General features: G+C 45.8%; 1 protein-coding gene across 5 annotated transcripts in view; it reads left to right on the top strand.

Moving 5' to 3' along the window:
* Positions 1–7,805: 7,805 nt before the first annotated feature.
* Positions 7,806–24,218, top strand: part of ALS2 (alsin Rho guanine nucleotide exchange factor ALS2) — a 158,100-nt gene continuing 141,687 nt past the window's right edge. For 2 of the 5 annotated variants that reach the window (XM_068130850.2, XM_068130843.2), the window contains exons 1-2: positions 8,203–8,363; positions 11,740–11,787. In XM_068130850.2, coding sequence (XP_067986951.2) covers positions 8,329–8,363; positions 11,740–11,787 — 83 coding nt within the window. In that variant the 5' untranslated portion in view covers positions 8,203–8,328. Of the gene's footprint in view, positions 8,173–8,202; positions 8,364–8,387; positions 8,518–11,739; positions 11,788–24,218 lie in introns of those variants that run through there. The other 3 variants (XM_068130874.2, XM_068130868.2, XM_068130859.2) reach the window with 3 other exon arrangements.

Below are 24,218 nucleotides of genomic sequence, written 5' to 3'. Positions count from 1 at the left end.
CATCGAATTGACTTGAAATTTGAATATGATGTACATTTCGGCGAATTGAATTCAACCACCAACTATTTTTGAGATCAACATAGGTCATAAGGTCAACATTGGCCAAAGGTCAACAACCATTTCGAATTTCTAAAATCCTCAAGTTTCATCCGATTGACTTGAAATTTGAATAGGATTTACATATTGGCTTACCGAATTCAAACACCAACTATTTTTGAGATTAGGTTAGGCCAAAAGGTCAACATAGGCCAAAGGTCAACCACTTTTTTGAAATTTCTAAAATCCACAATTTTCATCCAATTGACTTTAAATTTCAAAAGGATTGTCATATCAGCTAACTGAATACAACCACCAACCATTTTTGAGATCAACATAGGTCATAAGGTCAACATAGGCCTAAGGTCAACAACAATTTCAAATTTCTAAAATCCTCAATTTTCATCCGATTGACTTGAAATTTGAATTGGATTTTCATGTCAGCTAACTGAATTCAACCACCAATTATATAAGAGGTCAAAAGGATGCTCTACTGAGTGCCATTCTGCTTTGTTCTCTTTTGCCAAGTGTCGCTCTATGAGTGATTTTTCATCTGTTTGTCTGTTTGTTTGTCACCGGCCTACAGGTCACAATTCTAAACCGATCATCACGAAACTTCACCAAGTTGTATAGGTCCTCCCAATTGAGAATCCTGTTGTTTTTGGGGGTCAAAAGGTCAAAAGGTCAACATAGGCCAAAGGTCACCAACTTTGCCAAATTTCTACAATCCTCAATTTTCATCCGATTGACTTGAAATTTGAAGAGGACTTGCATATCTGGTCAGTGAGTTCAACCACCAAGTATATTTGAGGTCAACATAGGCCAAAAGGTCAACATAGGCCAAATTTCTAAAATCCTCAATTTTCATCCGATTGACTTGAAATTTGAAGAGGACTTGCATATCTGGTCACTGAATTAAACCACCAAGTATATTTGAGGTCAACATAGGTCAAAAGGTCAACATAGGCCAAATCTCTAAAATCCTCAATTTTCATCCGATTGACTTTAAATTTGAAGAGGACTTGCATATCTAGTCACAGAATTCAACCACCAAGTTATATTTTAAGCGAACATAGGCCAAAAGGTCAACATAGGCCGAATTTCTAAAATCACCAATTTTCATTTGATTGACTTGAAATTCTAGGAGGATTTACATATATGGTCACTGAATTCAACCACCAACTATTTTTGAGGTGAACATAGGCCAAAAGGTCAACATAGGCCAAGTTTTTGAAATCCTCAATTTTCATCCAATTGACTTGAAAATTGAACAGCATTTGCACATTGAGTCACCAAATAGGGAAACTAACCATTTTTGAGGTCAAAAGGTCAAAGGTCAACCCAAGGTCAACCTTACAAAATCATCATTAAACATCTGAAAAATCGTCACTTTTCTTCCTGTTGACCCGAGCTTTGATCAAGGTTGTCAATTTTAATCTTGATGAAATGTACAATTTGCTATATTAATGGAATTTTTATTATTGGGGCGGATTTTAGGGGGCGGATTTTGTGGGCGGATTTTGCAAGTATCGGATTTTGCAAGGGGGCGGATTTTGCAAGTATCGTGCTCCGCATGACGTCTTCTTGTTTGTTTGTTTGTCTGCACGCGCTAATCTCCTGAACGGTGAAAGATAGGAGGAAACCTCTGAAACAAAAAATGTCAGGACGGGCCCCGAGAAGGTTATAGGCTAGGTGGCGAGGCCGGTCGAGGCCGCATCGACCGGGCTGGGGGCCCATTTCGCAATTAAAAGCTGAGCTGAATTATAGTAGTCAATCTTCTACGGCCGGAAGTAAAAGCTGAATTATAGTAGTAAATTAACGTAATGCGGCCGCGGCCGGATAGTCAAACTCCACTGCTTCGCAAGGCCGCGTTTTATTCCTTTTTTAGTACAGAAGATTAAATTCATTCACAAAGAACCTGGGCAACGCCGGGTGCATTCAGCTAGTCTACTATGTAAGAGAGATGTTGGTCTGTGTGTGTCTGTCTAGTGTACGGCAACGTGTGTCGTGTATTACGCGTGTGTATTACGGGAACGCCGGGTACTTCTGCTGGTCTTCTATATAAGAGAGCTGGTGGTCTGTCTGTGTGTCGCCATTTTTCTCAGAGATGGCTGAATGGATCTTCGTCAAACTTTCAAAGCTTCATCAGTGTGCGCCTGGGAGTGTTTTACGTCAAAAAAAAGTTCGTTTTTGGGGATTTAAAAAAAATCGCTCTGTAGTGCCTAAGCCTTTTTGATTAAAGACAGTTATATACAAGTACACATTCGCATAAATAAATACAAAACAATCACCAGACATTTGAACACAAATAATAAAACAATTCTGGAAGTGGTCGAAGTTGGTGGTAAGGCTTCTTCTTCTTCCTGACGTCATCTACTTAACTCAGAAACGTGATCAACGGTACATTCACCAGCATATATTCAACGAAAAGGTAAAATGATGATTTGACATTTGATATGGATTCTGATTTGGATATACCGTAATTGCTTTTCCATTATATTTGCCCTCATTTCAGATATGTTAATGTTTCTTTTTCTATAGAGCAACGCCGGATACCCCAGCTATAAATGCTTTTCTACTTTACTCGGGGTACAAAAACAAATACAACTTTGTCTGGGGGTGACATGGGCTATGTGGACGCAGCCTCATTCAGGAGTGTGGGGGACCGGGAGTGGGGCGTAAATTCTCTATGTTAATGTGTACCGTGTAGAGCCACCTGGTGATGGTGGCAGAGGGTATTACAATTTCCCTTTTTTTACCTGGGCAACACTGAGGTTATGAAGCACTCTTTGCATGGAATTTTTTTTCCTTCTTCCCTTCCCCCCTCCCCCAAAACGGAGGGACCTGTCAAAGCCACCTCCCCCTCATCCCAAAAGATGTATATGTAGTATATTAGGCCGGCAGCCCAGAGCATTTTGGTCAAACGAACAAGGTACCAATATCCGAGTACAGAAACATTTATTGTGTAACCTAACATATTCAGATATGGATGTCTGCCGGGGACCCCCTGCTGCGTGGGGCCCCTGGGGCCCAAAGAGGGGGGCCAAATAATGGGCTGGATCAAACATTGGGGGTACCACATGAAACCAAGTGGAAATCAACAGGTACATCTCACAGAGCACAGAGTGACCACCGCCAGACAAATTTGCCTCTGTATAGGCCCCCCCAGACCCCCCTCAAAGGGTCCCAAAATTTGGGCTGGATTAAACATAGGAGGTACCACATGAAACCAAGTTAAAATGAACAAGTACACTCTACTAAGTATAAAAAACCCATCGCCAGACAGATTTTCTGCTGCATAAGCCCGCCAGACACCCCCAAAAGTTGATCCTGTGGACACTATGGTATGGTATAATTGCAAGTAAGTTTAAATAAACAGGTACATCTCACAGAGTACAGAATGACCACTACCAGACAAATTTTCCTCTGCATAGAGAGTACCAGACAATCTGAGTCTGCATAAGGCCTGCCAGACACCTCCAAAAAGTTGACCCCGTGGACACTTTGGTAGAGTTGCCTAGAACATATATTAAAAGTACCACATGAAACCAAATGGAAATCAACAGGTACATCTCACAGAGCACAGAATGACCACTGCAAGAGACCCCCTAAAAAGGGTCCACAAATTTGGGATGGATTAAACATTGGAGCTACCACATAATATACAACCAAGTTAAAATGATCAATTACAATCTACTATTAAGTACAATATATCTATCGATTGTCTGCCACATAAGGCCCGCCGGATCCCCCTCCCCCCCCCCCCCAAAAAGGGTCCCAAAATTTGGGCTAGATTAAACATACCACGTGAAATCTATTTTACATGACATCCAACAGAATTTACAATATATCTATCTATAATTCCAGTAATCTCTGTGTGTTTGTTTGTACGTTTGTACGTTTGTTTGTCTGTGACCGCTGTTTCTCGACAACCACGGGTCCGATATACTTTAAACTTGCCAGGTATATTGCTGGGGACCCGAGGATGTGCCTTTTCAAGGTTTCATATTAATCGGACAATTACTTACCGAGCTATGTCCAAAAAACGATTCAACCAATCAGAGAGCAGCGAGCTATCGCGTGTGCCGAACGTGGCGAACACACTCTGCCTCGGATGGCACATTTGAGAGCGTATTCATTTATTTCCCGTCGGCAAACTATGTTGGCGCTATGTTGGCGTTAAACGATGTTTTAAAACTAATTAAAACCCCGGGGGGATTGTCACTGTACTCGCAAGCCGTTCGCCGTTCGCTTTGGCGTTGCGAATGGACCAAAACATTTCATGCACCAAACCATTTCATGTAAAGCGTTCGCCGTTCGCTTTGGCGTTGCGAATGGAGCAAAACATATCATGGACCAAACCATTTCATGTAAATAGAGGGGGGGATATAATTTTAGATATAGATATAGTACGGGCATGCCCTAGTATGCTTAATGCATCCAATGAGTAGATCACTATCAGAAAATCCTTATGATTCTTGAGAGGGTTAGATCTCTGTTTCACTTTCCGAGTCATCACTCCAAGCATTTTCGGAATTTGAATCATTGTCAGACACATCAGCAATATCTTGTTGGTCACTCTCGAGATCCTCTATACTGTCCTCCTCTTGTTCCCCTTCCTGGAAAAGATAATCTGGCAGGGCAGGTCCCAAGAACCAGTCTGGGGTATAGCACCCGTTCTTTTCCTTCCTTCCGTAGTTCACAGGATCCAAACCATGTCCTGGATGTGCCGAGTCAGCATTTCCCCAAAGGATGCTAATGAAGTGTGCCCGTTGCAATTTGTTGTGCACAGTCTTTGCACAAGGTGGAAGAAGTGCGCAGTCAACCTTCTTCACATTTGACATCGGGTTTTCCTGAAACAAGATATGTATGGATTCAAATTTAGTTATCCACAATCAATTTCAATTCATGCTGAACTATTTGTATTCAAGATGCCCTTTCGTTTTTCAAAGTCAGTGTTTCCTCAAGTCACCACTTGGATAACACTTAGCTATTTTCTGAAAATTTACTCTCTTCAAAAAGCTCCTTTTGTGGGCATATCTGCTGTCGGGTGCATAGAAAGAAGATTTCACCATAATGCTAAAATATAGCCCCAGAACAAATTAGTGATGAAATAATATACTAGTTTAGTTTTCTGAAGTTATGTCGATTCATTCCCCTTCCCTCAATGAAATTATTTCTTGGTGAAAGACTACTTAAACAATAGAAATAGCATAGGTATACTAGTACCTTATCCATTTTCTCAGTCATCTGACACAGTTTTACGTGTCTGGCCTCATTGACATCCTTCACGTCACCCTTCATGCCATACAAGGAACAGACAAACTCTTCTGCTCTACTCTGGTCTGGTTGATCTTCAGAAGCTAGTCTGCCGAAGAACTGGATGAGTGTTCCTTCTATGTCTTTCTCAAGAACTTCTAGAGGCTTCTTTTTCCCCTTCCTGTAGAATGCAGTGGTGAAGTCAGAGCCGGTAAATGCATGAAGACCTGGCATGGCTGCAGCTGGCAAGCAGAATAAAAGAGTGTTGAGTTCCTGGAATATTTTGTCCAAGACTGGTTAAACAACCTATGTCGATCAGGTAGCCCAATTGTGCAAAAGTGCACATGCCTAGCTGAGCATAGCCTAGCCTAGGCCTATATTATATAGTAGACCTGCTTTCATTATCTGATCAGATACATTTAGTCACAAGAAACAGTTCCATGCCATTTCCATGACTTTTTAACAGTAGGCCTAATCTATTATGCCATTATTCTATTTTACATGTAAGCTCATAAGCCTCAATTTACTTACATTCATCTCGAAGAAGATCCTTCTATCTTTAACAACAAGACATGACCTTGACCATTGTTGACTCTCAAAGCAGACGTTAAAAGCTCTGCTGCCACCTATGTTTCATTACACATGCTGTGGCGCCTCTCAGATTGTCTGGTACTCTCTATGCAGAGGAAAATTTGTCTGGTAGTGGTCAGTCTGTACTCTGTGAGATGTACCTGTTTATTTAAACTTACTTGCAATTATACCATACCATAGTGTCCATGGGATCAACTTTTGGGGGTGTCTGGCGGGCCTTATGCAGCAGACAATCTGTCTGGCGATGGGTTTTTTATACTTAGTAGAGTGTAATTGTTCATCTTAACTTGGTTTCATGTGGTACCTCCTATGTTTAATCCAGCCCAAATTTTGGGACCCTTTGTGGGGGATCTGGGGGGGCCTATGCAGAGGCAAATTTGTCTGGCGGTGGTCACTCTGTGCTCTGTGAGATGTACCTGTTGATTTCCACTTGGTTTCATGTGGTACCCCCAATGTTTGATCCAGCCCATTATTTGGCCCCCCTCTTTGGGCCCCAGGGGCCCCACGCAGCAGGGGTTCCCCGGCAGACATCCATATCTGAATATGTTAGGTTACACAATAAATGTTTCTGTACTCGGATATTGGTACCTTGTTCGTTTGACCAAAATGCTCTGGGCTGCCGGCATATATCTCCCCCCCCCTCTCCTCTCACCTCCCTTCCCCTCCTACTTCCACTCTCCCCACTCCCTTCCTCACCCCTCCCTCTCCTGCTTCCACCCCCCCCCCCCCCCCCCAGCAACGCCGAGTACTTCTGCTAGTTGCTGGATATGATATGATATGATGGGGTTGGGGGAGGGGTCCTGCAGGTCAAAAGCCCCCTTTTCTGGGCGGAATAGAAAACATCATGAGAACTCCACCTGCCTCCCCAAAAAATGTAGACCATCTAGGAGGGTTCTAGGATCATGGAAGAGTGAGAGCCGAATGAAAAGGCGTAAAATGGAATGGGGAAACAGCAACAGCATGCAGAGTCGAAGTGAGAGTGAAATCAAGGGCTGGGAAGAAGGATACATGGGAGTGAACAATTTCACAGGAGCTGAATGAAATATAACATGAAGAGGAAGGGGGGAAGTGGGATTTAATATAGAAAAGGAACAAACCAACAACAACTAACAAAAAGAGGTGTGTGAGGGCGAGGGGGGAAATCACTGAGGCCTCAAGCATATCCGCACGATCTGTACCAGGCCCATATGATGCCTGCTGGCTGCAACCTTTGGATATTTGATGATCTTTTTACCAATCCCTTCGGTTGTTTTACGCTGAACAGAAAACTTATCCGGTTATGGGGAGGGTACGGTATAGTTTTTGTGAATATGACACTAACGAAGGTGTCTTGGGTTTGCCAAAATGGCAGACAAGTGACTTTTATTTTTCAGGTTACAAAATTGTCTTTTGTGGGTGGGTCAGGCCAGCTGTCCAACCAATGGGTATAGTATCTTCATGAGAACCAATGCCGATTCAATCTGACCGATTGACAGCGTGATGGCTGCACTATAAACAAAATAAGAAAGTATTTCTCGTGTTTGTTTGTTGTGAATGCTTTTATTCGGAGAGGAACGGCAACTAACCAACAAACAACCAAAGTCCAAAACACACACATGTCAAAATTCCTTCCTATTTACATAACTAATAAATGTAATGTAATATGTCTATGAATGGAGAAAATCTTCCGACATTTTGCAAAACAAGAGTGTATGCAACGTATTGTTCATGGCGGTGTATAAGGATAATGTTCAGCAGCGTTGTTGGGTTGTCTCTGGATTTTTTTAATTCCCGCCTTTCGTTTGAATAAGGCGATGCGAAAACACAGTACAAGTCAAACTACGGCTTCGGTCTATTTCACATTGGTGGGCGCTTGATATTCCTGGAATTGAGAGCGAATGTTGGCAGTGAACAGTGATTGGTGAAAGCGGAAACCGGAAGAGGAGTTTCCGCGCCGGGTTTATCCCATTCGATCGGTTGTGATTACTGATTACTCGTCTTCGTAGTTATTTATTCCGACATGACATTCGCTTAAACTTCACGTTTTGCGGATCGATTCGTTCGACCTCGGATTTGGAACATACTTTGCTCGTAGTTTAGATACATTTGCCCTTCGGTGGTGTTTTTCTGTGTGACACTGACAGTTCATTTGCACACACGTACGATGAGGGGTCTCGAGGTCGGTTATAAACGAGGTGATTGCGCTTCATTGACGGGTGTGGTTCGTTGTGCAAAGGCCGTTTAGTCGTGTTGTTGTGTGCGGCGCCGCCGTGGAGATTGCACTGTTGGCCGTTCGCTGCTCGCCAGGTAATCGGATGTTGGTGCCTGCGCGTCATCGGTGACGTGCTCGGTGTTTTGTCAGCTCATCCTCAGACAAACTTGCCAAGCGAGCGACTTTGTCTTTTCCGTTTCCGTGTCTCTTGCCGGAATTTTGTTGCTTCTCTGCCGCTGTTTGTTGCATCCATGAACTATACGATCGTGTCGTCGTTACCCGCTCTGTGAGTGTGATTCTCTCTGCTCTGTCTCACTCCGTTCCTGTTGCTTATCTTTGCTTTCATTTCCCAAACGTGTCTAATCCTTAGCTAGAATTAAAGCCTGGAGGTTTATTGGGTTGTTATGAGTTTCTCATAACCTTTTGAACACAACCTAAATGTACGTAATTTGTGAATTACCTTCGGGAGGAGAGAGTGTGTGTGTGTGTGTGTGTGTGTGTGTGTGTGTGTGTGTGTGTGTGTGTGTGTGTGTGTGTGTGTGTGTGTGTGTCTGGCTGGCTGTGTGTGTGTGTGTGTCTGGCTGGCTGTGTGTGTGTGTGTGTGTGTCTGGCTGTGTGTGTGTGCCTGGCTGTGTGTCTCCGTGTGGGTGTCTGTGTCTCCGTGTGGGTGCCTCTCTGTGTGGGTGTCTCTCTGTGTCTCTGTCTCTGTGTGTGCGTGTCTCTCTGTGTCTCCGTGTGGGTGTCTGTGGGTGTCTCTCTGTCTCTGTGTGGGTGTCTCTCTGTGTCTCTGTGTGGGTGTCTCTCTGTGTCTCTGTGTGGGTGTCTCTCTGTGTCTCTGTGTGGGTGTCTCTCTGTGTCTCTGTGTGGGTGTCTCTCTGTGTGGGTGTCTCTCTGTGTGGGTGTCTCTCTGTGTGGGGGTCTCTCTGTGTGGGGGTCTCTCTGTGTGGGGGTCTCTCTGTGTGGGGGTCTCTCTGTGTGGGGGTCTCTCTGTGTGGGGGTCTCTCTGTGTGGGGGTCTCTCTGTGTGGGGGTCTCTCTGTGTGGGGGTCTCTCTGTGTGGGGGTCTCTCTGTGTGGGGGTCTCTCTGTGTGGGGGTCTCTCTGTGTGGGGGTCTCTCTGTGTGGGGGTCTCTCTGTGTGGGGGTCTCTCTGTGTGGGGGTCTCTCTGTGTGGGGGTCTCTCTGTGTGGGGGTCTCTCTGTGTGGGGGTCTCTCTGTGTGGGGGTCTCTCTGTGTGGGTGTCTCTCTGTGTGGGTGTCTCTCTGTGTGGGTGTCTCTCTGTGTGGGGGTCTCTCTGTGTGGGTGTCTCTCTGTGTGGGTGTCTCTGTGTGGGTGTCTCTCTGTGTGGGTGTCTCTCTGTGTGGGTGTCTCTCTGTGTCTCTCTGTGGGTGTCTCTGTGTGGGTGTCTCTGTGTGGGTGTCTCTCTGTGTGGGTGTGTGTCTGTCTGTGTGTCTGGCTGTGTCTCTCTCTGTGGGTGTCTCTCTGTGTCTGTGGGTGTCTCTCTGTGTCTGTGGGTGTCTCTCTGTGTCTGTGGGTGTCTCTCTGTGTCTGTGGGTGTCTCTCTGTGTCTGTGGGTGTCTCTCTGTGTCTGTGGGTGTCTCTCTGTGTCTGTGGGTGTCTCTCTGTGTCTGTGGGTGTCTCTCTGTGTCTGTGGGTGTCTCTCTGTCTCTGTGTCTCTCTGTCTCTGTGTCTCTCTGTCTCTGTGTCTCTCTGTCTCTGTGTCTCTCTGTCTCTGTGTGGGTGTGTCTCTGTGGGTGTGTCTCTGTGGGTGTGTCTCTGTGGGTGTGTCTCTGTGGGTGTGTCTCTGTGGGTGTGTCTCTGTGGGTGTGTCTCTGTGGGTGTGTGTCTCTGTGGGTGTGTCTCTGTGGGTGTGTCTCTGTGGGTGTGTCTCTGTGGGTGTGTCTCTGTGGGTGTGTCTCTGTGGGTGTGTCTCTGTGGGTGTGTCTCTGTGGGTGTGTCTCTGTGGGTGTGTCTCTGTGGGTGTGTCTCTGTGGGTGTGTCTCTGTGGGTGTGTCTCTGTGGGTGTGTCTCTGTGGGTGTGTCTCTGTGGGTGTGTCTCTGTGGGTGTGTCTCTGTGGGTGTGTCTCTGTGGGTGTGTCTCTGTGGGTGTGTCTCTGTGGGTGTGTCTCTGTGGGTGTGTCTCTGTGGGTGTGTCTCTGTGGGTGTGTCTCTGTGGGTGTGTCTCTGTGGGTGTGTCTCTGTGGGTGTGTCTCTGTGGGTGTGTCTCTGTGGGTGTGTCTCTGTGGGTGTGTCTCTGTGGGTGTGTCTCTGTGGGTGTGTCTCTGTGGGTGTGTCTCTGTGGGTGTGTCTCTGTGGGTGGTGTGTCTCTGTGGGTGGTGTGTCTCTGTGGGTGGTGTCTCTCTGTGGGTGTCTCTCTGTGGGTGTGTCTCTGTGGGTGTGTCTCTGTGGGTGTCTCTGTGGGTGTCTCTGTGGGTGTCTCTGTGGGTGTCTCTGTGGGTGTCTCTGTGGGTGTCTCTGTGGGTGTCTCTGTGGGTGTCTCTGTGGGGGTGTCTCTGTGGGTGTCTCTGTGGGTGTCTCTGTGGGTGTCTCTGTGGGTGTCTCTGTGGGTGTCTCTCTGTGGGTGTCTCTCTGTGGGTGTCTCTCTGTGGGTGTCTCTCTGTGGGTGTCTCTGTGTGGGTGTCTCTCTGTGTCTCTGTGTGGGTGTCTCTCTGTGTCTCTGTGTGGGTGTCTCTGTGTGGGTGTCTCTCTGTGTCTCTGTGTGGGTGTCTCTCTGTGTCTCTGTGTGGGTGTCTCTCTGTGTCTCTGTGTGGGTGTCTCTCTGTGTCTCTGTGTGGGTGTCTGTCTGTGTCTCTGTGTGGGTGTCTCTCTGTGTCTCTGTGTGGGTGTCTCTCTGTGTCTCTGTGTGGGTGTCTCTCTGTGTCTCTGTGTGGGTGTCTCTCTGTGTCTCTGTGTGGGTGTCTCTCTGTGTCTCTGTGTGGGTGTCTCTCTGTGTCTCTGTGTGGGTGTCTCTCTGTGTCTCTGTGTGGGTGTCTCTCTGTGTCTCTGTGTGGGTGTCTCTCTGTGTCTCTGTGTGGGTGTCTCTCTGTGTCTCTGTGTGGGTGTCTCTCTGTGTCTCTGTGTGGGTGTCTCTCTGTGTCTCTGTGTGGGTGTCTGTCTGTGTCTCTGTGTGGGTGTCTCTCTGTGTCTCTGTGTGGGTGTCTCTCTGTGTCTCTGTGTGGGTGTCTCTCTGTGTCTCTGTGTGGGTGTCTCTCTGTGTCTCTGTGTGGGTGTCTCTCTGTGTCTCTGTGTGGGTGTCTCTCTGTGTCTCTGTGTGGGTGTCTCTCTGTGTCTCTGTGTGGGTGTCTCTCTGTGTCTCTGTGTGGGTGTCTCTCTGTGTCTCTGTGTGGGTGTCTCTCTGTGTCTCTGTGTGGGTGTCTCTCTGTGTCTCTGTGTGGGTGTCTCTCTGTGTCTCTGTGTGGGTGTCTCTCTGTGTCTCTGTGTGGGTGTCTCTCTGTGTCTCTGTGTGGGTGTCTCTCTGTGTCTCTGTGTGGGTGTCTCTCTGTGTCTCTGTGTGGGTGTCTCTCTGTGTCTCTGTGTGGGTGTCTCTCTGTGTCTCTGTGTGGGTGTCTCTCTGTGTCTCTGTGTGGGTGTCTCTCTGTGTCTCTGTGTGGGTGTCTCTGAAGGCTGTAGGATGCCATGCTGAATGTAACTGATTGTTCCTTCAGGTTGAGTTGCCAATCCAGGTGGAGTATGCAGGCCATCAGTGTCAACAGGTAAGATGTCACTCCCTTGGTTTGGATCTCAATGCTCTTGTAGTTATTTGTTTCTCGCCTTTTTTAATACAGCACACGAGAAACACCCGCCTCCCTACGGGAGCATTGGCAAGTCATTGACCAGCCTCGTAGGGGGGAGGGGCTGGGGGAGTATGGTTTTTACCTCCGCCACCTAACGTGGATGGAGGTTATGTTTTCACCCCTGTCTGTCCGTTTCTCTGTCCGTTTGCTAGTGAACAAAATATCTCAAAGTTGGAGATGGATTCGGACGAAATTTGGCAGAGATGTAGCGTATGTGACACTGACAAAATGATTAGATTTTGGTGAAGATCCGGATTTGGATCCGGCCACCAGAATTTTTAAAGTGATTCTTAACTATTGGGAGATTGGGCTAAAACTATACAGTGCATTCAGAAAGTATTCAGACCCCTTCACTTTTTCACATTTTGTTATGTTGCAGCCTTGTGCTAAAATCGTTTAAATTCATTCTTTCCCTCATCAATCTACACTCAATACCCCATAATGACAAAGAGAAAACAGGATTTTAGAAAGTTTTGCAAATTTATTAAAAAGAAAAAACTGAAATATCACATTGACATAAGTATTCAGACCCTTTGCTATGACACTTGAAATTTAGCTCAGGTGCCTCCCATTTCTCTTGATCTTCTTTGAGATGTTTTTACACCTTGATTGGAGTCCACCTGTGGTAAATTCAATTGATTGGACATGATTTGGAAAGGCACACACCTGTCTATATAAGGTCTCACAGCTGACAATGCATATCAGAGCAAAAACCAAGCCATGAGGTCGAAGGAACTGCCTGCAGAGCTCAGAGACAGGATTGTGTCGAGGCACAGATCTGGGGAAGCCTACAAAAAAAAATTCTGCTGCATTGAAGGTTCCCAAGAGCACAGTGGCCTCCATAATTCTTAAATGGAAGAAGTTTGGAACAACCAGGGCTCTTCCTAGAGCTGGCCGCCCGGCCAAACTGAGCAATCGGGGGAGAAGGGCCTTGGTAAGAGAGGTGACCAAGAACCCGATGGTCACTCTGGCTGAGCTCCAGAGATCCTGTGTGGAGATGGGAGAAACTTCCAGAAGGACAACCATCACTGCAACACTCCACCGATCTGGGCTTTATGGCAGAGTAGCCAGACGGAAGCCTCTCCTCAGTGAAAGACACATGAAAGCCCACTTGGAGTTTGCAAAAAAGCACCTAAAGGACTCTCAGACTGAGAAACAAGATTCTGTGTTTCCCACCTCACATTTCTGGAAGGGGTGGGAAAGCGTATTTGTGCTTATGGCCTGATCCTGAATACTAATCAACACGTGTGCAAAATTTGGTCATCAGGGCAGCCCTGTGGTTTTATTTTATTTTATGCCTTCTCCCCCGAAGGTGGCTGGAGGCATTATGTTTTCGTGTTGTCCGTCCATCTGTCCATCCTTCTGTACGTCTGTCCATCGGTCCATGCTAAGCCTCGTTTTTCGAAGCAACCACATCTCTGAGACGAAACATTCAGGGTAGGAGTGACACCCATGCAGAATGTATTTATTATAATTGTGGTGTCATAGGTCACGTGGTATGGCAACCATCTTGGAATAAACGCAAATAATTTAAAAAATATTTATTGGAAACCGCTGAATGGAAGAATTTGAAACTTGGCATATTGTCAAGTACTCCCAATGGGGAACAAAAGCATGATAATGGCATCATCGGTGAGGTGGTACACCAGCCAAAAATGTTTTAATCGAATTTCTTATTCTAAAAATCTGAAATTATATGCACATGATCTATTACCCATTTGTATTGAAATATTAAATTTAATTAAGACAAATATGACAAATATAAAATTATGACATCGTAGGTCACATGGTTTGGCAGCCATATTGGATTCAACCTAAAACCTTAAAAAACCATCTTCTCCCAAACCACAGAATCTATTGACTCGAAACTTTACGTGTGTCATTAACTAGGCATGTCGATTAAAAGATTATCACGAAAACATCATTGGTCACTTAGTGTGGCAGCCATATTGGATTGAAGGAAAATATTAAATAACTAGCTGAATGCACCCGGCGTTGCCCGGGTTCTTTTTGAATGAATTTAATTTTCTGTACATAGGTCTGACGGTAGCCCAGTATTATTCCAGCGGATTAGCTCAACATGTCAAACCAATTGTTATTTTTTGATAAAAGCACCAAAATGGGCACAAGCATGGAATATTATACACAAAACAATTTCAGATATGGAGGCACTTGAAATTTTACCTCTGTCGGGCAGGGCAGCCATTTTCCAAAATGGTGGCCATATGGCATTCGCAATGTAGCTATGCCGCTCTAGATGTCACTTTATGATTCCAAAAGTCGTTTTAAAGGTGTAAGTTGGTAATACTATTGCACCAGAATATCAAACAGAGGGTGACATAAAATATATATGGCCGCCATTTTTTCAAAATGGCCACCATTTTACGAAAATGGTGGCGATTTATTGAAAATTTCAGTGCTAACTCAATCACATTACAATGAATTTAATAGCGACCACAATCAACCTAATAATGTGTTACATGTTTTTGCAGAGTATGGTGGTGGTGGTGGATGGTGGATATTGTGATAGAGGTGGCGGTTGCAGTAATAGGTGACCCGATAGCACATAATAGCGACTAAGACACTTAATTAATCATGCCAAAACGGTTCAAACTTGTGGACACATGTGCATCACCTGCATATCAACAGCCAGCTCATACAAACTGGGAACTTTGTGTTATATGCCAGGAGCAAACAATGGAGTCGCTTCGATGCCCGGCACTGTAGAAACAGTCAGACATTGGAAGAGGGTGCAAGTCACTTGCTGATAACCTTGTCAAATTCAATGAGCTAAGACAGTTACCAAGAACATTGCAGTTGGGCAGAATAGATGCTGGTTCTGGTATTGAAGCTGCTATGGTTGCCAACGAGGCTAAGTGGCATCACACATGCATGCTCCGCTACAACAGTACAATGCTGCGAAGAGCAGAGAAAAGAACGATGCCAAGTGTAGCAGCGACGTCGAGTGGAAGTGGTGATACTCCATGCAAACGGACTAGATTGTGGCCTGCTAGCACAGAAATAATTGCAAGCGAGCCTTCATGCTTCTTCTGTGGACATTTGGCTGGTAATGATGGCCTTCATGAGGCTTCAACATTTCAGATTGACCGCAATGTATGGGCAAGTGCAGCAGTTGTTGAGGATACTGAGCTATTGGCCAGGCTCAGTATGGGTGACATGGTGGCATTGGAAGCCAAATACCATACAAAGTGTTTGCTGGCCCTATACAATCGCGCAAGAAAGGTCAAGACAGATGCACAGCAAGGGACAGATAGCGAACGTGTAATTTCCGGAATCGCCTTTGGTGAACTTGTGATGTACATTGAAGAAACTCGCCTGGAATCAGGAACTGCACCAGTCTTTAAGCTTGCTGATCTGGCACATCTCTACATGTCAATAATGGAACAGTTGGGAGTTGCACACGACAAAAGAGTAAATACCACACGACTGAAGCAAAGACTCTTGGCCCAGTTCCCAGACCTGCGTGCTCAGAGTAAGGGGAGAGATGTTGTGCTGGTATTTGATGAAGACATCGGTGCTGCATTAGGCAAAGCCTGTGATGGGGGCATTGATAGTGACGCTGTTCACCTTGCACATGCTGCACACATTGTACGTCAACACTGCACACATTGTATCTTCTCTTCTGGACTTGGTTATGACTAATTTCCCTGCAAATGTCTGCTGCTCTTCTTCTGCTCCAATCGGTTCTTCTGATCATGTGCTTGTTAAAGTGGACATCTCTCTGGCCATTCTCAGAGCCTCCTCAGCGTCGACGAGTCTGGCATTTCACTCAGGCCGACTGGCACGGTCTGCAAGCAGCCATCAATCAACTGGACTGGTCTCCCATCTCGAATGCCTCTGACATCAATTCTTCCTGGGAATTCTTCCAAAGCAAACTGCTCTCTCTCATGCACAGATTTATCCCATCTCGTCTTCAGTTGTCTTACCGTTCCTCCCATCCATGGCACACTGAATCTTGTGGTGAGGCAGTTGCCCTGAAACAACTTGCCTTTGCATCTTGGAAGGCAAATCCAACTGAAGGCAATCTCAGTTCCTTCCACCAAGCTCGAAACAAGTGTGTTTCTACCCTCAGGAGTGCCAGGAAGCACTATCTCTCCACACTCAAGATTGAACTCTCAAACCTGTCTCCTTCCTCCAAATCCTGGTGGCATCTGGTCAAATCCGTTTCTGGTGTTTGTTCCCCCTCCATCCCCTCCCTTACCTCAAATGGCTACACAGTTGACACCGCACGTGACAAATGCCTCAACTCTGTGTTTGCCTCAAAATCTTGTGTCCCAAACCCATCTCTCTCTGTTCCCACCTTTCCCAGTCGAACCCAACTGCTCCTGGACTCTGTGTCCTTCTCTCCTGAAAAGGTGGAGAAGTTTTTATCAAACCTCGACTCTGATTCTGCAACTGGACCAGATGGTATCAGCCCTCGGGTCCTAAAATCCTGCTCTGCCGCTCTATCTCACCCTCTCTCTGTTCTTTTCACCCTCTCTTTTGCTCAAGGTCATCTGCCAGCATCTTGGAAATCAGCAAACATTACCGCTTTACACAAAAAAGGTGCAAAAACAGATCCTTGCAACTACAGACCAATCAGCCTGCTCCCAATTACCAGCAAAGTCATGGAATCCATCATTGCTTCAGATATCAAATCCTTCCTCTTCTCCAATGGCTTGATCTCTGATCATCAATTTGGATTCAGACCAGGTCATTCTACTCTGGACATGTTGCTTCTGCTGTCTCAACAATGGATGGAGGTCCTCAATGCCAAACAGGAAATCAGAGCTGTCTCACTTGACATATCACGTGCCTTCGATACGGTCTGGCACCCAGCTCTGCTCACCAAACTCACCTCCTATGGTATTCAGGGAAATCTCCACTCATGGCTTGCGGATTTCCTCTCTGGTCGTAGGCAACGTGTGGCCCTGAATGGATTTCTCTCATCTTCCCTTCCTGTTCTGGCTGGAGTTCCACAAGGTAGTGTTCTGGGCCCTGTGCTATTTCTGGTCTTCATCAATGATCTCTCTGACTCTCTGGAAAATCCTCTCTCTCTCTTTGCTGATGACTCCACTATCTGCCACTCCATTCCTCATCCCTCAGATCGGCAGTCTGCAGCCTCCTCACTCTCTGCAGACCTGGACAAAATCACAGACTGGTCAAACAAGTGGAACATGTCTTTCAATCCTGACAAATCTCACACTCTTACAATGTCTCTCCGAAAGGACCGACTGGACAACCCTCCCATCTACTTTTTCAACAATCCTCTCCAAGAAGTTCTGTCGCTCAAGCTTTTGGGTCTCACTATCTGCCATGATCTTTCTTGGGAAAACCACATTTCCAAGCTGGCCTCCAAAGCCAGTCGCCGACTGGGCATCCTCCGTCGTGCGAAGTCCTTCCTTGGCACACCTGAGCTCCTCACCACATACAAGGCTTTCATCCGCAGCTCAATGGAATACTGTTCCCCCCTCTGGGCTGGTGCTCCTGCCTCACACCTTGCTCGGCTTCACGCTGTTGAGGCCAAAGCTTTCAGAATCATTGGAATCTCCTGCGATGTAGTCAACTCCGAGGGCCTTTCACTCACTCACCGCAGGCAGGTTGGTGGTCTTTCTGTCTTCTACCGACTCCTCTCCGGCCTTGCTCCCCCAGCTCTCTCTGTGCTCTGTCCCCCAAATATTCCTTCAGGTCGCACAAGATCTGCCTCCAACCCTCTTATGGTTAAACTGCCAAAGTCTAGGCTCTCTGCTCACCTTCACTCTTTCATTCCCCTTTTCTCCCACCTCTGGAACAAACTCCCCCACTCCCTTCAATCCCACTCCTCCCTCCAGGTCTTTAAAACAGCTGTTCACCACCATCTCTTATCTTCCCCCATCGAAAACCTTGATCTTTTCTACCCCCGGTAATTCACCCCAGAGTCCTTGCAGTGTTCATATGTTTTATTCCTCTCCCACCTCCCCCCCAAGTCCTCCCGATGTCCCTGCTCTCAAATGTTGTGTTTGTGTCCTTCCCCCTCTCTCCCCATCTTGTCTGCCGCTCCCCTTGTTTTTTGTGTTTTGTGTGTCGGTTTGTCTTTTTGTGTGATTAATGTTAGCTCTTTCACGAGCCTCGATCTTGTATACAAAAAAACAAAAAAAAAACACATGTTCGAAGACTCATTGCCTTTCAATGGGTCATTTGATGAAAGTTACCAGGAGAACTCTGTGCCAAAACTTTTGCTTGCCTTAGTAAGCAGTGTGCTGGAGGGCCCCAGCATCAAGGACCAAAGCCTGGTGTCTACGACACCAGCAACACTGGCTATTGCCCAGCTTCTGAAATATAACTGTGTCAAGCACAAGCGAACCCAGAAAAACACTACTCCATCAGTCAGACATGATACCTCCCAGGAAACACCTCTTCCAACATACATTGGGCTAATGCTGCATGGATAAACTCGTAATAAAGAACTGGTAGACAGGCTATTCAATCTCGGCCTCAGCATCTCATATTACTGCATGCTGTGCCTCTCTGCTGATATGGGGAACAATGTCTGCCAACGCTTTCACATGGAGCAAGTGGTTTGTCCAACCACTATGCGTGGCAACATATTCACAACTGCTGCTGTGGACAATATTGAGCACAATCCGAGTGCAACCACAGCCGAAGACTCATTCCATGGAACAGGAATCTCATTGCTGCAACATCCCACTTGCGCAGATGCTGGAGTAGACCGTGGTATTGTCATAATTGGAGGCAATGTTGGCGATGTACCACATTTCTATGCTGATGTACCACCTGTTACATCCAGCATCAAGGAATCTACTGTTCTGGCTACCCATGTCACCTCCCTGCGAAGGAGTAATTTCAAGACCCATACCGAACAACAGTACAGGTGGTTGGAAAACACGAGACATGTCCTTGATGATGACGAAGAGAAGGACTTTGAGAACATATCATGGGCTGCATACCATGTAAGCCATCAAACCCCTGGTGATCGAATCATCACACCCACTGCCTTACTCCCCCTTTTCCAGGAGTGTGCCCACACTGTGGCTATGATTAAACACTCGATGGATGTAGTGAAGAATGCTATCGAACATCTGAACACAGGCCAAACACCAGTGCTGACATTTGACCATCCGCTTTATGCTCTCGCCAAACAGATCCAGTGGAAGTGGCCTGAGAAATATGGAGAAGATCAATTTGTGGTGATGTTCGGTGGTCTCCACATCGAGATGGCAGCTCTGAAGACTGTGGGTGACTGGCTACATGGAAGTGGATGGGTACAAGCACTGGTACAAGCAGAGATTACTACAGCAGGAACAGCAGACTCCTTCCTCCAGGCAGCACATGTTACACGTACAAGAAGGGCACACCAAATCACAGCTGCTGCCTTATACATTCTGCAACATCGAGCCTATAACCACTACAGTGTTGCCAATACAGAAGATGGAGAGACCCCCAGTGGACTTTGATGCTTGGTGTAATGACAGATAATAGAATTGCCCACAGTTTCAGTACTGGGCAACAACAATGGCACTGGAAATTTGCATTCTAATCTATGTGCACTTCATACGAGAGGCCAATTTTACTAAGTATCTGGATGCACTGACAGAACTGACTCCATGGTTCTATGCACTAGATCACACAAACTATGCGCGCTGGATACCAGTGCATCTGAGAGATATGGCTCAACTGTCAAAGCAACACCCAGACGTTTACAGAGAATTTAGTGCTGGTCACTTTACGGTGCAGAAGACCAAACGGGTATTCTCAGCCATCACTATTGATCAAGCACATGAACAGAATAATGCTTGCATCAAGGGTGACGGAGGGGCGATTGGCCTCACAGAGAATCCAAGTGCTCTGCGGCGGTGGATGATTGCTGGCCCAGAGGTTGCCAGAGTTATTCAGGAATTTGAGAATGTGGAGCTTCACAGGGAAAAACGAGTAGACTTGTGTCACCATGATCAAACATCGAGTGTACAGCAATCCTTTGCAATAGATGTTCGTTCACTTGTGAGTGTAATCGAGGAACTGGGCAACCCTTTTGATGAGGAGAGCCAAGACTTACTTGTCCTTGATACCAAAGAAATTACAGACCCTTCAGTATTGAAGACAGTCCGTACTGCCAAGAACCTAGGCCAAGAACAGTTTGATCAATTCACAAAGGAATGTCTCCTAGGCAGGACCAAGTCAATCGATGATGTACTTTACCGTAATAAGCTACCACTTTTAGGCACCCCTATAGACAAAGCACCTAAGGGAAAGCAACAGTTTGCCTCCCTGGAGAGTGACATGGAATTATTTTCTTGGTTGTATATCGGCTGTCAGACTCGGGATGGAAATCTTGATGAATTCTTTCGACACGAGAACCAAGGATGCCCACCAGCACGCTCTGAGGCAGGGAGACTTCACCTAGGCACCAAGAGTGACTTGTTGACGTGTCTGGAAGGCCTTTCCAATGTGCAATCAGAAGCTTCTAGTGTCACCAATATAGTACTAGATGGAGCAGCCATCATTCAAATGCTGAAGCCAGGAATTGCAAAGACATTTCTTGAATATGCCAGTCAGGTGTTCATCCCATACATCTTCGGACAGCTTCAACATGCATCACGTCTAGATCTGGTCTGGGACAGCTATGTAATTGATTCTCTAAAAGCAACAGCCAGGGCAAAACGTGGAAAGGGGGTTCGCAGACGTGTTGTTGAGTCTGCATCCATACCAAAAAACTGGCAGGACTTCTTGCGTGTGGATATCAATAAGACAGAACTATTCAGTTTCCTGTCAAAAGTACTCATCCATTCATTCGATACTGAAAACAAGGAGCTGGTAGTCACAGATGGGGACTGGGTACTCTGTGTGCCACCACAACAGGACATTGACTCACTTGAACCATGCAACCATGCAACCATGAAGAGGCAGACAGTCGAATGTTGCTGCATGTAGCACATGCTGCAAAGCACGTACATCACCAGATACTGGTACGTACTGTTGACACCGATGTTGTGGTGTTGGCTGTGATGGTAGCTCATACACTACCAGATAAAGATGAACTGTGGCTATCTTTTGGAACAGGAAAGAGTTTTTTGCTACATACCAACCCACAAAATTGCAGCCTGTCTGGGTCCAGAGAAATCACGTGCGCTTCCAATGTTTCATGCCCGAACAAGGTGTGATACGGTGTCAGCCTTTGTTTGACATTGAAAGAAAACTGCATGGGCTACTTGGAACTCATTGCCGGAGCTCACTGATGCACTTTTGCGACTGGCACGTGCTCCCAGTGGGATCTCTGAACAAAGCATGAGTGTCATTGAGAGGTTCGTCATACTCCTCTTTGATCGAACAAGTACTTGCACTGATGTTAACAAGGCTAGGAAGAAGCTGTTTGCAAAGAATAACTCTATTAAGCGAATTCTGCCAACACAGGCTGCTCTAGCACAACATGTTAAGAGGGCTGTTTTCCAGGGTGGCCATATCTGGGGCCAGACACTGCTTCCACAACCTGCACTTCCTTCTCCATGTAGCTGGGGTTGGATAAAGACTGATGAGGACTTTATCAACCAAATTGGATGACACTTCCTGAACCATCCAAGACCTGCTATGAGTTGATCTCCTGTGGCTACAAGAAAGGATGCCGTAACCGCTGCAAATGCAAAAAGGCTGCACTTAAATGCACAGCTCTCTGCTGGTGTGAAGGAGAATGTCCAAGAAACTAATATACCTAGCAGTACGTCAATTTTTACATAAGCTGAACTGTTGAAAGCAATATGCTCAGATATGATCCCATTTTGTGAACATGGCGGCCTTTTGAAAAATGGCACCCATAAATATTCAGGCCAGCACCTGGTTAATATTCTGGCATAAGATCATGAGCAATTGGCAGCTCTAAATTGGCTATTAGACACAAACAGACATCTAGTAGGCATTATCTATATCGCTAATGCAGCATGGTGGCCATATTGGAAAATGGCCGCTCTGGCCAACATAGGTATAATTTCAAGTGCCTTCATATCTGAAATTGTTTACCATGTAATTATCTATGTCTGTGCCAATTTTGATGCTTTTATCAAAAAATGAACAATTGGTTTGCTAATCTGCAGGACTATATCAGTTAGTGCTCAACGATTCCTTGTTCTTTTTTTTTTTCTGTCAGGCCCCGTGAGAGAGAATTTTGAAAGCATGTGTTGAAATCGGTCAGATATTCCTATTAAGTGCATAAGTTGTACTTCAAGAGAATTTTGAAAGAAGAAGAAGATTTATTGCGAAATGGGCCCAGCCCGGCCGAGGCGGCCTTGACCGGCCTCGCCACCGAGCCAAAAACCTTCTCGGGGCCCGTCCCGACATTTTTAGTTATTTTTGAATGAATTTACTATTATAATTCAGCTTTTACTTGTGGCCGTAGAAGATTGACTACTATAATTCAGCTCAGCTTTAAATTGCGAAATGGGCCCAGCCCGGCCGATGCGGCCTCGACCGGCCTCGCCACCTCGACTATAACCTTCCTGGGGCCCGTCCCGACATTTTTGGTTCTTTTTGAATGAATTTACAACTATAATTCAGCTTTTACTCGTGGCCGTAGAAGATTGACTACTATAATTCAGCTCAGCTTTTCATTGTGAAATGGGCCCAGCCTGGCCGAGGTGGGTCTCGACCGGTCTCGCCACATCGCCTAAAACCTTCCCGGGGCCCCTCCCGACATTTTTTGTATTAGAGGTTTCCTCCTGTCTTTTACTGTTCAGGAGATTAGTTTGCACAGACAAACAAACAAACAAAAACTTTCTTTTATATATATACCTAGCATATACCAAAGTATATATATATTGTTACGGACTGCGGATAAGATATTGGTTTGCCGAGCGGATGGCACCGCGGCCGCACAGTTACCCCGACTAACCCGATTCCTGAACATTGGCCGGATCGCGCCACAGATATTCAATGGGGAAAAGACTAAAGCGAAGGATGTGAAGAAGAAGAAAGACAAAGGGTAAGGAATACGAATATAATTTATTTACTATTTACAACCAAAAGTAACCAAGGAAGAAGGAAAGATAAGAAAATAATTTACAGAAGAATTCAGAGACACAGTGCAACACTAGCTTATACAAACTTAATTAACCCAGGGACAAGACACACAGAACAAACTCACGTACACAAAAGGATGGAAAGGCAGGAGGTGGATGGCTGGAGGGAGAGGAAGGTCCAACGGGTCCTGCAACACGATCGGCGCGTTTCGCAGCCGCCGTTCCTTCGCGGCCCTGCTCAAAACTGCCGTCCAGGCCCCAAGCGGCTGTTGCGGCTGGGTGGACGTCGCGTGCTCTTTTTAGGACTCGTCTCTCGTTTTGTCAAAGCTCATCTGGTCCAACCACTCAACTCAACAACAACGCACGTCTCCCTGTCCAACAACTCTGTTCTTGCGCGCGCGCTTTTATAGCGCCTCAGGCGATCAAGCCGCTGGCCTTCAGGACACGCCCATCGGTCAGCTCACCTCGGCCCTGATTGGTCGGCACGGCCCTCTGGCTCCGCCCTTGATGACTAGGTGGGGGCACGCCTTTCTTCCCCGACCCGAACACATGTTCAATGGTGGTTTTGGGGCGAAATCAGCAACCACAGCTGTAACAAACCTGGCAAACTGCCCAATGCGGTTTGCAATGGAGACTTGGAGGGAATGTAGCTGGAAATGGAGATTTTGGGAATGGGAATGAAAGGGAAACTATCTTGTTTCACTTGGCGCAATGGAGTGTCATCTTAATGGAAGACAAGGCCTTACCCTAATACACATAATAAAGATATAACTATCAACAAGGGGGAAATCTATGATTAGCTGACGTGATTGTTTATGACCTAATTATGGGACGCCCTTTGACCTTTATACATAACTGGAGTAAGGAGGGTCCAGAATAAAGCACTAATAATAAAAAAAACACAATCCTCATATCCACAACAATATATATATATATATATATATATATATGTATATATATATATATATATATATATATATATATATATATATATATATATATATATACATACATACATATCTGAAACGCTCACCTTATTGATGCGAAATTTTACAAATATCATCTCACACCATTGTTGCATATCGTTTGAAAATGTTGACATCATAGGTCATGTGGTTTGGCAGCATTTTTTGGATAGAAAAACTAATCTCATCCGATCAACACGAAACTTCACAAACATGATCCCCTACCCATACACATGCAGAGTATACATTTTTCTAAGATCAAATGCCATGTGGTGTGGCAGCCATATTAGCTTTAAAGCCGATATTTTAAAAATTCCCTTCTCTGAAACTGCTTCACCAATCGATGTGAAACCTGTCATGGCTGGTGAAAATGTGATACTTG

This window comes from Myxine glutinosa, chromosome 1 (assembly GCF_964187855.1).
Source record: "Myxine glutinosa chromosome 1, kmMyxGlut1.1, whole genome shotgun sequence".
NCBI lineage: Eukaryota > Metazoa > Chordata > Myxini > Myxiniformes > Myxinidae > Myxine > Myxine glutinosa.
This window is presented reverse-complemented; position numbering and strand designations above follow the sequence as displayed.